This window comes from Trachemys scripta, chromosome 4 (assembly GCF_013100865.1).
Source record: "Trachemys scripta elegans isolate TJP31775 chromosome 4, CAS_Tse_1.0, whole genome shotgun sequence".
NCBI lineage: Eukaryota > Metazoa > Chordata > Testudines > Emydidae > Trachemys > Trachemys scripta.
This window is the reverse complement of record NC_048301.1, coordinates 68,992,531-69,008,359: the sequence shown is the minus strand read 5'-3', so window position 1 is coordinate 69,008,359 and position 15,829 is coordinate 68,992,531. Positions and strand designations below refer to the sequence as shown.

The window sequence follows — 15,829 nt, the reverse complement described above, 5'->3', positions numbered from 1 at the left end:
ATGTTATAACATGCTAACATTCAACCTGGTTAAAATAAGGTTTGACCTTGCATTGTAAATGGATCAACACAACTCCATCCTATCTACACTGCAAGGCCAAACCATTTATTGAATGTGGTTTGGCCTTGCAGTTCTTTCTCCAACAAACTTGACTCCTGAGGGTGTATTAAATATTAGTTTTCTTTGAGCAGAGCCCAGGGGCAGTAGCATACTGATAGGAATCACAGAACCTTCCTTGGCATCTGTGGACAGATGAGTCTGAACTTCTCACTAGGGCATTGCCCTGGACCACACTGGTGTGTGTCCGTCCTTATTTGTACTAAGCGCCTAGTTTCTTGATATGTATCTGGCCATTTTTTTTTTGTCATGACCAGTTGCCAGTCAGTCCATTTGTATGTGTATAATAATGACTCCTAAAGAAATCACTAAGACTGCTACTCTTTCAGAACATCAGCTTGCAGCCTCCAAGAGACACTTCTCCTTAACCAGATGCTCCAGCTTGAGGAAGCGCCGTCAAACTCAAAGATGGAGGATGGGTGAGTTAAGAAATTGCCGTGGAGGCTGCATTGCAAGTGCATGTCATGTGACCTGGATAGGAAACTAATTGGTGGTGTCTTGAGATGGGTGGCTCACGGGACTGGAAATTGGCCTAGTACTCTATCTCCTCTAGCTCTCTAGTCAGTGTCCTAGATAGATACGATTGGTGTTCTGTGTGAAGTGTGGCTGGTCCCAGTCCAGTACCCATTGGTTAGATGTCGTCATTCCAAAATCCACCTCACAATTAAAAAGCAACACACTTAAAGCTGATGCATGGAAATAATTCTTTCTATACATATGATTACTCTGTGGAACTTGCAAGATAATTGTGTTTTAAAAAAAAAAAAGAAAAAGCCTCCCCTTTTCTCCCCTGCCAAAAACCTATTTATGATCATGAATGAGCATAGCATCTGCAATGATAGAAACTTGGATAAAAATTACTGTAGCCTTTGAGTCTCCTGCCTCAAGACTTAAACTGATCACCTTGCGGGGAAGAAAATCTCACATCCTTTTTGGCTCTCAAACAACATTGTAGAACTAGGACTATTCTTGGAATGGGAGTGGTTAAGTTTTCCTTTGAAGCATCTGACATTCTCCACTATCGGGAAACCAGACTGGATGGTCCACTCTTTTGTTCCAGAGTGAGTGTCTTCTTTAAGTGATGGCTCATGTCAAGACCACATCAGTGGTATCTTACATTTGCCTAATAAACTGTGTTATCCCCATTGAGCTCTTTTGCCAGAAGAGGAGCTTTCATTGCCCTGTCTGGGTCCGATATATTTCTCATGCTGTTTTTATTTTCCATTTCAGATTGTAAAGAGGGAACTTCAAGTCAATCACTGGAGAGTACAAGCAGTGAATTGAGCACTAGCACATCAGGTACTAAATTTCATTGAAAGGATTTCTTTGTTTTGTTGTTACACAATTATATAATGCAGCACTGGAATTAACTGATTGGTTTGTGCATATTACTGCTCTGTGCAGGATGGAGTCATTAGACTTTCAGACTTTCTCCTGCTAACAGAGATTCTAGGTTGAATACCATGGACCTGTTCTTTTTGGAACAGGAAGATCAGTATTCTCTTGCTGCTTCTGTGATTTTGGAAATGGCTGTGTTATGCAGTGTAGTGACAATTGTGAATCTCTAGGAGGCCACAGACTTGTTAGAATAAAAAATATTTAAATTCATAAAAAGGCTTAAAGGACTGCAACTGCCCTCTCCCAAACACTGGGGTACCAGGGCCCTGAATTGTCTTCTCCCTCTTATTATTACAATATAAATATATATCATGTACGTTTAGCAGCTAATGCGTTAATACAGAATATGTATGTGCTTGGATGGAGTTATGGTTGTGGTAAGAGCTAGAACTGTGACTCTCGCTCTTGTACCTTTAAAATATCACTGATAAAGTCACACTAATCCAGAGCCTGAGCTGACCCCAAATACCTTTCTAAGGCATCTGGCATTGTGGTATCTAAGTGCCATGCTGACTTCATTGATGGCGGTGTGGGCTCAACACCTCTCAAGCCCATGGGTTTTTTGCTTGACTCATGTCTGTTGGGGAATTGTTCTGGAATGCCTTGTCTGAATGAAGCTGTATTTAAAAACTCTGTATTTTTCCATGGCATACAGAGTCTGTTGGACCTGAAGTTGCCTTTCAGCTTCTTTGTCCAATCAGCAGTCACAGTTGGTACTTGACAGAGTGCCTGTCACCTCAGGCTGATCTCACAAGCTAAATAGGAATAGACCAGGTGAGCACTTGATTAGAAGACCATCAACGAACACCTAGAGTTCTATATCAACATTGTTGTCTGAGACCCAGCCCTCTGCTACTACTGGGCCAGTGCCCCTGCTGATGCTTGGGGATGGTCGGCTTCTGGGAGGTGCTGTCCTTCAGGTGAATTGTAAAACTGAGGTCCAGATCAGTAATAGTTATTGAAGATTCCATGAAAAGTATAACAGTAGGATTGTTAACTGAAAATGTTCTTCACTTTCTGGCCTAAATAGTTGTGTGATGCTGCAGTGCCTATTAAACAGGGTCTGCCACAGAGGCAGGTGATGGGTGAACTCATCTCTGTAAAGTGCTTTGGATTCTTTGCAGTGGGAGGCATTATATGTAATCATGATCAGCTGGATGTTGGTCACTTAAAGCAGACAATACAACCCCTTACAACTGTTTTGTAAACCCCGCTTCAAATTCCCCACCTCCATATTAAAGCCGAGAAGCATTGGTGCCTGATGAAAAGTTTGTTTCCATTATAACCCAGCATGTTGTTTTCCTCTTTGCTCTTGTAGAGGGAAGTACCAGTACTGTGTCTGGCTGGAGTGACCTGGAATGTAGGCTGAAGCCTCAGCAGCAGAACCTCCTCATCCCCATGATGCTCTCCCCACCTGAGTCGCTCCTAGTCTCTTGTATCCTGAGGGGGAACTTTATAGAAGCCCATCAGGTAAGTGTGTGTGATCATTACTAAATAAAACTTGGAAACGGCTTCTGTATGGAAGCCTGCACTGGTGATGACTGAGGAGATTTGTATTTAATTTCTACTGTGTCAGCCAGCTGGGTTTTGAAGGACACACAAATGTGAGGGAGAATGTTTTCCAAATTCAGGTGTCCGAGGGAATCCAGCAGCAGGAGGGAAACAAGCATCTAAGCCACTACCCTCAAGGAAATTTTTTCTCTTTTAAAAATACCCTCTTTTCACCTGGGTTTTCAAAGTTTGCAAAGACTTTACCAGGCCTGGGCCTAACTTAGTGTTCCAACTGGGTGAGGGAGAAGGTGAGGAGCCCATGTGTGAAACACCACTATTGAATGAGAGGCAGTATTTGAGCTATTTTTTTTGGTCACTGATCCAAAAAACATGACTCCACCACATTCATGCCCAGTTGTAGTATGCAAAGACACACTGTAGTCCCCTAGCTGTTGGCTTGGACTGGTGTGTATGGCACACTTGCTTTACGGGCAGGTGAAGGTGGTGTGTTTTGTGTGTGTAATTGTGTCTCTATATTGCCACACTCAGTTACAATTGCATGTGCATTTTTGCCTATAGCTTTCAGGCTGCCTTTCTGAAAAACTGACCTGAAGTATTTTGGCAGTTGAATCCTCAAGGAAGTGCAGTGGCCTGGCTAAGATTGAGAGGGACATTGTCAAGTGCTTTTGCATAGTTACCCTTGCGTCAGCAGTAGGTAAATGTCAAGCCCTTAAATAATTCCAGTTAACAAACATGGTATTTTTATTTTCCTCTCCTGGGGCTAACAGATCTGTTGTGTGTTTTTTTTTTTTTTTTTTGCTACTTTGTGTCTCTACAACACTGATGTTAACAGGACTTGGAACAGGGTTTAACTGATGTTCCCCCTGATGGTTGTGTGGGTTGCTAATGTAACTTTAGAATATTCTAGATGGTATTCCCTGGCTGATGAGAACTAATTTACACTGTGGGACTAGCTACTTCATCCTTTTAATGTACAATGTATTGGAGTCTTGTAACATCTTTATAAGTTAGTTGTTAAAGTGAATCCAAATCCAGTGTTATGGCACCTGCAAGCAGAGCTATATAGCTATAATTGCAAAAGCGTTTCCATTATAAATCCCTGTTTTCAGGCATCTATAACTTTCTGAATAAAATTGCCACGTGGGCTGAAATTACTCATGTTTGTTTTCAGTTGAGGCTTTTTTTTAAGTTTAGTAAAATGTTATGTAGCCTTTCAAACAGTATTTTGATGATGTATGGTATTACTTGCATTCATTACTACCTGTGACAGGTGGCTTTGATGTTTAATCTGGAGTCTTCGGGTTGCTATGGTGAGCTGGTTTTCATGGAACGCTATCAAGAGGTGGTGCGGGAGCTCGCAAAAGTGGAGCACAAAATTGCATATCAGTCAGCTGATGGTATTGGAGGCATCAGGAGATCTGGCAGTGGCCGCTCAACGCTTCAGGCTATTGGGAGTGCAGCAGCGGCAGGTAAGGATTGAATGATTAAATCCTACAAATTAGAGATGGGGAATCTGTCTAAGAGGTGGAAAACAAATAAGGAAGAACAAGAGCTCAGATGATACAGCGGTGACTGTAATATGATTGCTTGGAGGAATAAACTGGCCTTTTTACATTAATGGCCTAGAAAATGAGAACAACAGGGAGCTGGCAATCTATGAGTAACAGTTATTTAAGGCTTTTAAAAACTGGAGATGACTGAGGAACTTCAGAATAACCTTACAAAGTTGCAAATCTGGGCAACGTGATAGATGATAGTCAATGTTGATGAGTATAAGGTGTTGCATGTTGTCAGAACATAGTAAACTATTCAGACTGGCATGTTGGTGGGTTCTAAATTAGCTGTAACCACTCAGGGAAATTAACCAGGCATCTTTGTGACTAGCTCAGTGTGAACCTCTATTCCATATACAGCAGTGGTCCAAAAAGCTGACCAGATGCTGAACTGCATTAGTAAAGGACCAAAGAATTATTCATTATGGGACACTGAATATTTGTTCAGTTTAACCAGTGACTGCATGTTTTGCTGGATTGTTTAGGTATGGTATTTTATTCTATCTCGGATGTTACTGATAAGTTGCTTGCCACCTCTGGAAGCCTTGTCCCTACTCTCCAAGAAAACTTTTGGACTAGCAGCATCCAGCTGGAGCATACAGATCCTATGAGTGAAGTTGTGGCAGACCTCAGCCCTTCAGCAATGGCAGCATTTGACTTAGCTTGTACTCAGTGCCACCTGTGGAAAACCTGCAAACAGCTGTTGGAAACAGCAGAGAGACGATTACATAATAGCCTTGAAACAAGGGGTAGGTTTCCCTTTTCTCTGTTCAGCTGTGTGGGATTTGGAAAAAATGCCTGTATGCTCTCTCTAGTTTTAAAATAACTGTAGTTCATAGTAACAAGGAGTTTTAATGAACTCTGTCATATGTCTTCCACCCTCAACCCCTACTTTCCCTCCCTTATCCAATGTTGTTTGTAGGCCGCAGACTCGACTTCATTCTACTGCACTCTGATGGCATAAGGGGTTTCCCAGCAGTTCTTCAACAAATAAATAAAATTCTTAACTACCCTTGCATGTCACAAGGACAATCCAAGTCAGGTAAGTATTTTCCCTTCTGCATATTTTGAGATCTTGTTTTTTGTTGTATTGGTTGCTAGTTTTCTAGGGCTAAGGAGTACATGTGCAGACTTTGTTGCTTCTGAAATGTCTTTGTTGTATACTGAATTGGTATCTATTCCCTTTGTATTATGGAAGAGTATTTGTTTAATGTATCAGCAACTTTTTTGGGTGTACTGAAAATCCATAGACTGGATTTGGCCTTTACCACAATGAATAAGTAAATGTTCATTAAACAGAGTCTTCTAAAGATTTCCATAAAGCACCATGGGAAAAATATAGCTTGAGATGTGGAAGCCATCGGGAACTGCTTTTAAAAGATCTTAATATAAATGATTAAATTTGATGGATTTGATTTTTAAAACTTGGAATGACAAAATTTGTCAACTCTTTCCATGTTTTTATCTGTGGCACAGGCATGCACTAAAACTTTCAGAAGCACATACATGCATCTCTCTGCAAATGAGGTTGACTGCTGCATGAGTAGTTTTGGGTACACATATACACCTCTACCCCGATATAACATGGGTTTGCATATAGCTCGGTAACCCCGGGGCTCCGACAGCGGGGCTCAGGTGGTGCTTTAAAGGGCCCATGACTCCAGCTACTGCGGGGAGCCCTGGGCCCTTTAAATCACTGCTGGAGCCCTGCCGCCGCTACCCCAATATAATGGGTTTCACCTATAACGCGGTAGGGATTTTTGGCTACCGAGGGCTGCGTTATATGGCGGTAGAGGTGTACATCTATCTTTGAAAATCTAGTCCAGCGTACAAGATGTGAAAAACTGATTTGAGCTGGGTATGTGGCTAGGGAAGAGAGGGCTGGAAGCAGCAGGCTCCTTCCCCAGAGAGGGAACCAGAGAGCAGCAGCTTCTCAGGAAGGAAGGCAGAGCAGAGCTGAAGACTAGAACTGCTCCTTTCATTGGAGGGTAATGGGAGCCAGAGAGCAAAAGGACTGGAGTTTCATTGGAGGGGATGGGGAGCCAGGAAGCAAGGGGACATGAGTTTCTACTGTTTCCTAAGGGTATGTCTACACTGCTGAGTAAGCCCAGGGTTTGAACTCAGGCTCAAACCTCTAACCTCCTTTCTGTCTGCCAACAAATCACGCTAATCCAGGGCTTGGATCAGGAACCCCACAAGGGTGGAGGGTTCGAGCCTGAGTCAAGCCAAGAAGTCTGCCAAAAGTATTCCACAATCTCATGGTCTGACTTTCTTTGTCTCTGGACAGTCAAGTTTGGTAGACAGTCAAGTTTTTCCACACTGCATCATTAACAAAGGGCTAGAGTGGCCACATTTTGGAGGATGCTAGGAAATCTGAGATATGGGTGCTTGGACTCAGGCCCACATAATGCATGTGCTGGAGCCCCAGGCTGGGACAACAATTCCTAACCTGGGGTTACAAATGAGTGTAGATGCTCAAGTCCTATGTTAACTCCCATTCTACTAGCCCAGGGCTTACATTGCAGTGTAGACATACCCTAAAAGGGCAAATGGGAGCAGAGTGAATAGTCTGGGGGATGGTCATTGGGGAGGCACAGAGACATAAAACATGGAAAAGAAATTTAAGAGCACAGTGCAGAGAAAAAATGATTTGGGTGCAGGGAAGAGGAGAGAAGAATTACAGGCAACAGACATGAAAATAATACCTTGTGGAAAGAGAGAGAAGAATGCACTCTAACAGAAGAGGAATTAAGCCAAGGATGGACAGTTGACTGACGATACAATTAAATACAATACAAAATTGTCAGCCCTTTAAACTACAGTGCCTCTGGCTTTGGGAGGGCATGATAGCACAGGTATCTTTATCTTGGCTTTTTACACTACTTTCTCTGGCCTCTGAATTCCCACTAGGAAAATTTAGCTCTGCTAGCTACATCATCTCTATGGCTTAACCAATTCAAAATCAGTGCACTTGGGTAACTAGAAGTGTAAAGCTTCTCCTCTTTCTGTGTTTCTTCTAGTTCCACAAGACTTAGTGACTAGCATTAACTATCATTATTGTTGATCTTTGTTTCTCAACAGAGGTCTCAGATGAAAAAATAAGTAGTCAGTTTCGATGCAATATTGTGGACCTTCTGCAGATGTGCTACTCAACTCTGACTGAGGAGTGTATTGCTAATCAGATTGTTTTATCGCAGAACCTAGATCAAGTCCTGCAAACACTGACAAATGTTGAAGATTCTCCAGGTGAGTTTTATGGGTTCTCTTAGCATTAAAGACTCTTGCAACCATCTTTGTGCTTGTTTAAAAGAACAAACTTGTCTAAAACAGATGTAAAGGGATACAGCCTAGTAGTTTAGTTCCTCAATTTAGACAAGATAAAAATAAGTTTTTAAAAACCTAGTATTAGTAGCAATGCTGTTGTGAACCTTTTTAAATGTAAATGCACACACTCTTTTGGGGATTTAAAATCCCCCCCCGCCCCCAAGCATTTGCAATACAAACCTTGCAACAGTGGGCTGTTGCACCAAAATCAGAAGCTCACCAGTAGTAAAAGTTAAACTGATTAGGTTGTATTTGTTCAAGCAGAGAGAAAAGCAAAATGTAAATGACTAAAAGTAAATTCATTTTTTTAAAATGTTCGGTTTTAATAAGCTGAGATGGAAATACAAAAAAATTTATTCTAAAAATAGATATGACTTTTAAACTGACAGTGTTTGTTTAGAGGAAAACAAAACACTTGGGTGTTAATTGATAGCTAAACAAATGGTAGTTCTGCTTCTCCTGTTTTTTCCTTTATTTGGTTGTTGCTGCCCAGTAAGGTGAGAGTAAAGAAGAGTATCCATCAGTAAAACTTTGGTAGCCTAAGAACCCTGCTGTTGTCAGTGCTGTATTTAAGTATTTTAGTTCTAATCAAATTTTGTTTTATTTTTTACTAGACTCCAAAGGGAGCCTGATCACCAACTTGGTAGAACAGGCATCTCTGAAGCCTACAGAGTTGGAGGCACATCCAGTTCGTAATCAAATCCAACTTCTGTTGAAAACCCTGGACCAACACCTTCAGACCATGCCAGTGAGCAGCGTGAGGCCGGACTGTGTGAAGAGCTTCTTCGATTATATTAACACGCTGGCTGCTATTGTGCTATGGAGCCTGAATACAGAGCTAGGTGACGTGTCTATTGAGAAGTGTAGCGAAGTGAAGACTCACTGGTGCAGTGCCTCCTGCTGGTCGTCTAGAGAATTAGCTCTCCAGCATACGGAGCACCTCCTACTGCCTGGTGTCTCACCTGCCACTGGCCCTTGTGTCCCTCCTGGCCCCCCGGTGCTCTTTACCTCAGGGTACTGCCCCAGCAGTACCCCCACACTTTGGGTCTCCCCTCCCCGTGGAACCCCCAACCCTCTATCCCCACCTTGCCTCAGTGGCTACTGCCAGTCATCATCTAGCCCCCTGCTTGCCAGGGCAGACTGCAGTCTGTAAACCACTCATCGCTGCTAAGGGGGTTTAGACCAGCTGCCTCTGCCTAACCCCAGGCTACACTTCTGCAGCCCCAGTACCTCTGTAGGCCTTGCACAAGGCCTGCAGCCTGGGCAGTTACCACGCTAGAGCTCCTCTTGCCTTTCCCCAGCACTACTCTACTCTGGTACCCTTCTCTCTCAGACAGCCAGGTCCTTCTCCCTCTACAGCTAGAGAGAGACTGACTTAGCTCCTGGCTCACAGCCCTTTTATAGGGCCAGCTGTGGCCTGATTGGGGCGTGGCCCCAGCTGTGACTGCTTCCCCAATCAGCCTAGCCTTTTCTCTCTGGAGTGGGGTAACTGCCCTGCTACAGAAACCCGTCACAAGGAGTGACATTATCTAAATTTTATAGTATGAGTCCATTCTGGAAAATAACTATATGGGAGTCTTTCCATTTTCTTTGATGGGTAGCGAGGGCATTGAAGATAATTCGGGCTGTGTAGATGTAACTGGGCAGAATGTTCTCATAGAACACTTAGCGTTGATACCACATGAGCCAGAAGAGCCCTAGCTTGAGTATATTGTACTGGCAGTTAGGAGGAAAGAAACCTGTCAGTTTACTTGTGAACCAAGCCAGTTTAATCTGGAGTCACGGGGCTGCTCTAATGTGGAACTCCACAAATCTGATTTAAGAGTTGCTTCCCAATAAACTGCCTTCTAAAGTTACATCCCTCAGTGAGGTAGAGGAAAAAGGAAGATGACAGAACCTTTTTCAGACTTTCACTTTAACAGGACCTGTCACAGTTGTCAACTTTCACATGGTAAATAAGAACCCCAGTTTACACAAAAGGCCAAAAAGCAAGCTAATCCCATTTCAAAACAAGCCAATCCCTAAGAACCCCAACATTCTAAGATTAGATCCCACCCCGGCGTGCAGTATGGGACTGTGGTGGGCCTGCTGTGCACCCCCTTGCTGGACGCTGATAAAAAAAAAGAAGCTACAAACTAAACAAGCAACAAGCTAGAAGCCAAAAACTAGCCGACAAGCAACTCACAAGCCAATTAAGCCAAAAACAAGCCCAATTTTGGTATTGTTCTCCTCCCCCTGTGGGTTTGGCATGTCTGGTTACTGCATGTGTGGAAGGTACTGGTGCCCCAGTGTCACACAACCTCTCATGACTTCATGTTTCCATAACTGGAGAAATGTGTGGTAATAGTCCAGTGGTGCCCCATGTTTTCCTGCTGTTTTAGGAGGTGGAAGAATAATTTAGAAGGGGTGTCTCTGGGTACATCTGCCCTACAGAGCCTATACTGGCAATGCTATGTTGGCATAGCCCCCTAGTGTAGACTCTGCCTACACCAACAGAAGGAGTTTTTCTGTCAGTTTAGAAACACCATCTCCCTGAATGTGAATCATGAGTTATCCTGGGATACCAGAGCCCTGGGTTCTGATCCTGGCTCTGACACTGCTGGGTGACCTCTGACAAGACACTTCACCTTTTTGTGCCTCTAAGATGGGGTTAATGATACTGACCTGCCTAGCAGACAAGCAACTCTAGACGTTCCTGCTGCAGAGGAGACACTGAAACCATGACTACCATAGGGGGGAGGGATAGCTCAGTGGTTTGAGCATTGGCCTGCTAAACCCAGGGTTGTGAGTTCAATCCTTGAGGGGGCCGTTTAGAGATTAGAGATCTGGGGCAAAAAAAAATAGTTGAGGATTGGACCTGCTTTGAGCAGGCGTTTGGACTAGATGATCTCCTGAGGTCCCTTCCAACCCTGATATTCTATGAGTCTAACCGCATTGTCTGTGTTGCCGGAAGCTCTCTTCCATCATTAAAGCTGTGTCTGCACTGGGGGTTTTGTTGGCGTAGCTATGTTTGTTAGGGGTGTGATTTTTTTTTTTTTTAATTTTATTTATTTATTTATTTTCATGTCCCTGGTCAATGTAACTATGCTGACATAATTAAAAAAAATTCCCAACAGCATTACTACTACTACTAGTAGTATTTAAGTTGTGGGACAAGTACAAGTAAGAAGCTTTACACAGCTCCCCTCTGCGTGTCAGTGAAATTATCCCAACCTTTCACTCCATTTGTAAGAGCAGCAGCAATTCTTGCTTCAAGGCAAGCAAAATAAAAAATAGGCTGAGAAAATAAAGTTAACCTGTGTCTAGAGAATTCTAATAAACCAGATCACTATAATAGTGCATGTGTTGTGACTCTGACAAGCTTCCGCTGCAATTTTTCCCTGTCGTGTTTTTCATGCTGAAGCAGATTTGCTCTGCCATTTGCAGCCAGGTCTTACTCAGATGTCCGAAGGCACTATGCTGGTTCTTGCAATGCCTCCTCCAGATAGTGCAAAAGATTGTGGGGCACATCAGAGTCAGAGCAATTAGGTCATTTGGGTTGCCAACTTGCTTCATTACTGTGGCCCTCATGCCTTGGTGATTTTGAGCATAGGCTTCAGAGGCCTAGTGTACAGATTAGCTGAATAGAACTCAGTCTGTGTAATACATTAATTTAGGTTTGTTTGTTTTTTTTAATTGTGTCTCTCTTACGTTTGTAGATCAAACTGCAGAGGTGAAGGTGGGGAACCCTTTCATACTGCTACAACAGAGCCCATCTCACTTGCTCTCTCTGCTCTTGTTTGAGAGACAAGTTCCTCCTGACAGGTTGGTGCTTTTCATGAATACTTAACTGATGAATTTAATGCTCATGAACTGGGCTGGACTCTGCCCTCTATGACTAGAATGGCTGCAGAGCAGACTTCTGCTAGATCTGAGGAAGGTATTAGTCCCTGGCTTCTCTAATGAGATGGCCACAGAGAATTGCAATTAGTGAAACTTATGGTCTGTGACTTAGACAACTACTGGCCATTGGGAATTGAACTGAGAGCTCTAGGGATGTGTGGTTTTTAAATTGAAACTGTCTGACTTCTGGACACAGTGGTCAACATCTTATACATGTAACAAAATAAAAATAAAATTGTTTCCCAAGATCACTTTTGAGAACTTCTGGGCATGGATATTACACTGGCAGGCAAGTAGACTGGATTATCTAATGCATGTTTTCTATCTCTAAATTCTGTGTTGGCCTGGTACTGAAAGTGTGCGACTTGATAACTGAAGCAGGTGTTAAATGAGACAATATTTGATAATACTTTATAAGCTGTTCAGTGTCTTTATGTAATTCACTGTACTGAGGACCAAACTGAAGGATCTTTCTTGGTATTGCCCTGAACCATGTATATCAGACAAGGGACTTATTGCATGAAATTTTAGGGTGAAGTTCTCTTAGCTGCTAGAGCCATGGCCAGTGCAGCTGTTGGAGCAGCAGGTGTTTACTGTATATTTTACATTTTAACCATTTGGAGATATTTGCACAAAAGGTAATAAACTTAACAACGTTGTATATTTCTGTCTGGATTTTACTAAGTCTGTTTCAAAAGACAACCAATCCCAGAGCAGTCCACCAATAATAGCTTATGGTAAATGTTCATTACATTTTCAAGTTCTGTGTCACCCCATCTTCCCAGAATAACTTCCCCGCTTACATAAATGCTCACTGTTTCCGCCAAGAAACATCTTATGGACCCAGCTAGTCCATGAAGCATTTAAGCTTTAAAACTCACTCTTCTTCTGTTCATATTTTTTATCTTTGCTGCTATTTCCAAATTCTGTAACTTTACAGTGCAGGCATCTGTTATACCTTTGGCACTGCCCTGCTGCCGAGCAGTGCCCTGTACACTTTCAAATTATTTAAGTGATTACAGTGGCGGATTTAGAGTTAGTGTGGCCCTGTGCTCAGCTTCATTTTTTGGGGCCCCTCCTTGGGACCCAGCCAAGAAAAAGAACATTTTCTCTTATCTCCCCCCCCCCTCCCGTTTTTTATTCTTTTTTTTCTTCCTCCTCCTCCTCCTCCTATAAGTAATAGGAAGTACATGAAAATAAAGTGAGGTACCTTGATTGTTTTTGTACTCTAACTTATTTTTCCATAAACCACTTGAAAATCGCTGAGGGTCTTGGCGGACCACTTAATGATCTTTCAAAATATTGTTTGTACCATTAGCTAACTATTGTAAAGTGCTTTGGATAAGAGCGCTTTATTAAAAAAATGTTGGGGTGCTGGGTCTGGCCAGGAGTTAGGGTGCAGGAGGGGGCTCAGGGCTGGGGCGGGGGGTTGGGGTGTGGAGTGTTTACCTGGTGCAGCTCCCCTTTGGTGCGAGAGGTGCAGGTGGAGATGTGGCGGGGGGTGCAGGAGTCAGGGTGGGCAGGGGGCTGGGGGTGAGGGGGTGCAGGAGACAGGGTGGGCAGGGGGCTGGGGTTGAGGGGGTGCAGGAGACAGGGAGGGCAGGGGACTGGGGGTGAGTGAGGGGGGTGCAGGAGTCAGGGCTGGGGGTGTGGGCTGGGTAGCGGGGGTGCTCCCTGCCCTGAGCAGCTCATGGCATGGGGTTGGGGGGGGGGTTGTGTAGAGGAAGTGCGGGGGCCCTGCCTTTTCTCCGTCCAGCCCTGATTCCACCCCCTTCCCCAAGTCCCCGCCCCGCCTCTTCTCCGCCTCCTCTCACTCCCTCCCGGAGCGACCTGAGCGCTGGCAAACAGCTGTTTGGCGGCGGGGGAAGCGCTGGGGGCGCAACGCGGCATGCTCCGGGGAGGAGGTGGGAAGAGTCGGGGGAGGGGGAAGGTGGGCTGCCAGTGGGTTCGGAGCCTGCAGCAGGAGCCCCAGGAACCAGCAGGACCAAGCTTCTGCCCCTGGAGCTGCCTGGCCTGGGGGGCCCTGTGCCAGGGCAACCAGTGTTTTACTGTAAATCTGCCTCTGAGTGATTACTAAGAATTGGAGTAAATCATATTACCAAAAAGCCCTCTTGTTGTAGGCCCAACATTGGACCTTTATCAAAGAGATTTGATATTGTGCTTAGCAAGTTTCTGTAGTCTGGCTAAATTACATCTTCCATCCCATTCGTTTCCTGGCAGACTCCATTAATTGAGCTCTAATGAGATCATCGTACGTTGTTTTTAGGCAGGTAGTCACTGGGTCCTGACCTCCGCAGACTGGCCAGGATGGCAGTGCTGCAGCTGCTAGAGGTGGGAACTTTGCTTTGTTCTCAAATGTCCTCCCCTTCCCCCCTGACACTTGGAATGGAATCCACTCGCTCCAGAAAGGCTGTGCCCAGTACTTTGCTGTGGGGGAGGCTGATATGACTCTTTCAGCAGGATCCTAGGGGATCCTTCTCCATCTCCCTCCAAAACAGAGGAACAAATGCAGGGTTTAGTTACAGGGTGGGATGAGTTGCCAGGCTATGCATTTTAATGACTTTATCTGCAGCAAACTTACAGTTCACAGACATATAGGCAGTGGGAAGGAGCTGAGGAAATGGGTGGTATGAGCCCACCTGATTCTTAATGATCCTCCCTGTTTGATGCCCCAGAGAGAGGTGGAAAACACCCCAACGTCTCCATTGTCACCCTGTACTGGGGGACATTCCTTCCTTACTCCAAATTTGGAGCAAAATATACTGTTGTAAGGTTATAAATAGGATTAGGTGCATAATCCTGGTGATTCTCACTCACACGCAGCTGTTGCAAAGGATATTAAGCCTGACCTGGGAGTGCCCTTTTTTTTTTAATTAACAAGGTAGATCTCATGTTGAGACCATGTTGTCTATTAGTAAGAGCAGAGAAATAGCTGCTGGGTCTCGAGTTCTCTTCAGAACTCTGCTGCTTGAATCATTGTGAAGTTAGACAATATACAACCTCGGGGTCTCATTTTCCCCTGTTAAAGGGGATAGTACGTACCTTGGAGAACTGTTGAGGACTGTTAATGTTCGTAATACTTCTTGAGTTCCTGTGTAAGTGCAAGGTATTATGCACGTGCACCTGCTAAGTTGGTGCTGTTTTCACTCCTCCAGGCTCTCTTCACTGTTGGCAAAAGAAGAGTTGAACTTAAATGTGCAGCAAGTTATCATTAACTGTTGTTGTGAGCCACTGTCCTTGTGCAGTGCCAGGCAAAGCAGCCAGACCAGGTCTCTTTTGACTAACATCAGCAGCCTAGCACATCTTCATGCCTACCATTGTTTGCCGGATGTTGAGATACCTATCCACAATCCAGCTATGGACTCTGAGGAGGATTCTACTCAGCCCTCTTCTTCCCTGACTGACTTGAACCAGCACACGCTCACTGCCTCTTCCCTGGCCTTCCTGAAGTGTCAGTCGAAGCTAATGGCCACTGTGGCATGTCTCTGTGCATCCAAGGTACAGAAGGTCCCCAAACCAAGTCTGTCATGGATGGAATTTCGGGGCAAGAGAGAGGTCCCCTTGGGCCTGGAGCAGATTTCCAAAGAGTGTGAGACATTACTGAAGGAGTTCTTGATGCTGGAGAGTTTTCTTCTCACCATGTCTGAGCCACTTCAGGATCCCCAGGAGGAAGGTAGTGGTTTGGTTAGTGGTCTCTGTGGCAAGCCGTACATGTCACTTGTCCTTTTGGGCTTGCATTCTACCATGGCTGTTGAGGTATTAATGGAAGTCTTTGAGCAAGCGCTCGCTGCAAAGGACTGGCCCAGAGCCCTGAAGGTCTTGGACCTGTACAGTCAGGATATGGAGGAGCTGACCAGCGTGAGGGATGCTGTGCTGAGCTGTGCGACTGCTGACGGTAAAGGGAATGAGTTTTCTTTATAGTGTACAGTCTGAAATAGGGATTGGAAATTGGGGACTGATCTGGTGATCCGTGGGCAAGTCCAAAGAATGGGAATTCTTTTCTCTCCTCCCCCTCTTCCCCAAAGCATAGAAGCTGGGCTTCA

At 44.4% G+C, this 15,829-nt stretch overlaps 1 protein-coding gene across 3 annotated transcripts in view; it reads left to right on the top strand.

The window, feature by feature from the left end:
* The window catches only part of ZFYVE26 (zinc finger FYVE-type containing 26), a 70,260-nt gene that overhangs the window by 20,922 nt on the left and 33,509 nt on the right, over positions 1-15,829 (top strand). For all 3 annotated transcript variants that reach the window (XM_034769360.1, XM_034769358.1, XM_034769359.1), the window contains 10 exons: positions 447-536; positions 1,348-1,416; positions 2,834-2,985; positions 4,298-4,496; positions 5,066-5,329; positions 5,503-5,622; positions 7,662-7,826; positions 8,519-8,746; positions 11,603-11,708; positions 14,942-15,681. In XM_034769360.1, the coding sequence (XP_034625251.1) occupies positions 447-536; positions 1,348-1,416; positions 2,834-2,985; positions 4,298-4,496; positions 5,066-5,329; positions 5,503-5,622; positions 7,662-7,826; positions 8,519-8,746; positions 11,603-11,708; positions 14,942-15,681 (2,133 nt within the window). The remainder of the gene's footprint in view (positions 1-446; positions 537-1,347; positions 1,417-2,833; positions 2,986-4,297; positions 4,497-5,065; positions 5,330-5,502; positions 5,623-7,661; positions 7,827-8,518; positions 8,747-11,602; positions 11,709-14,941; positions 15,682-15,829) is intronic.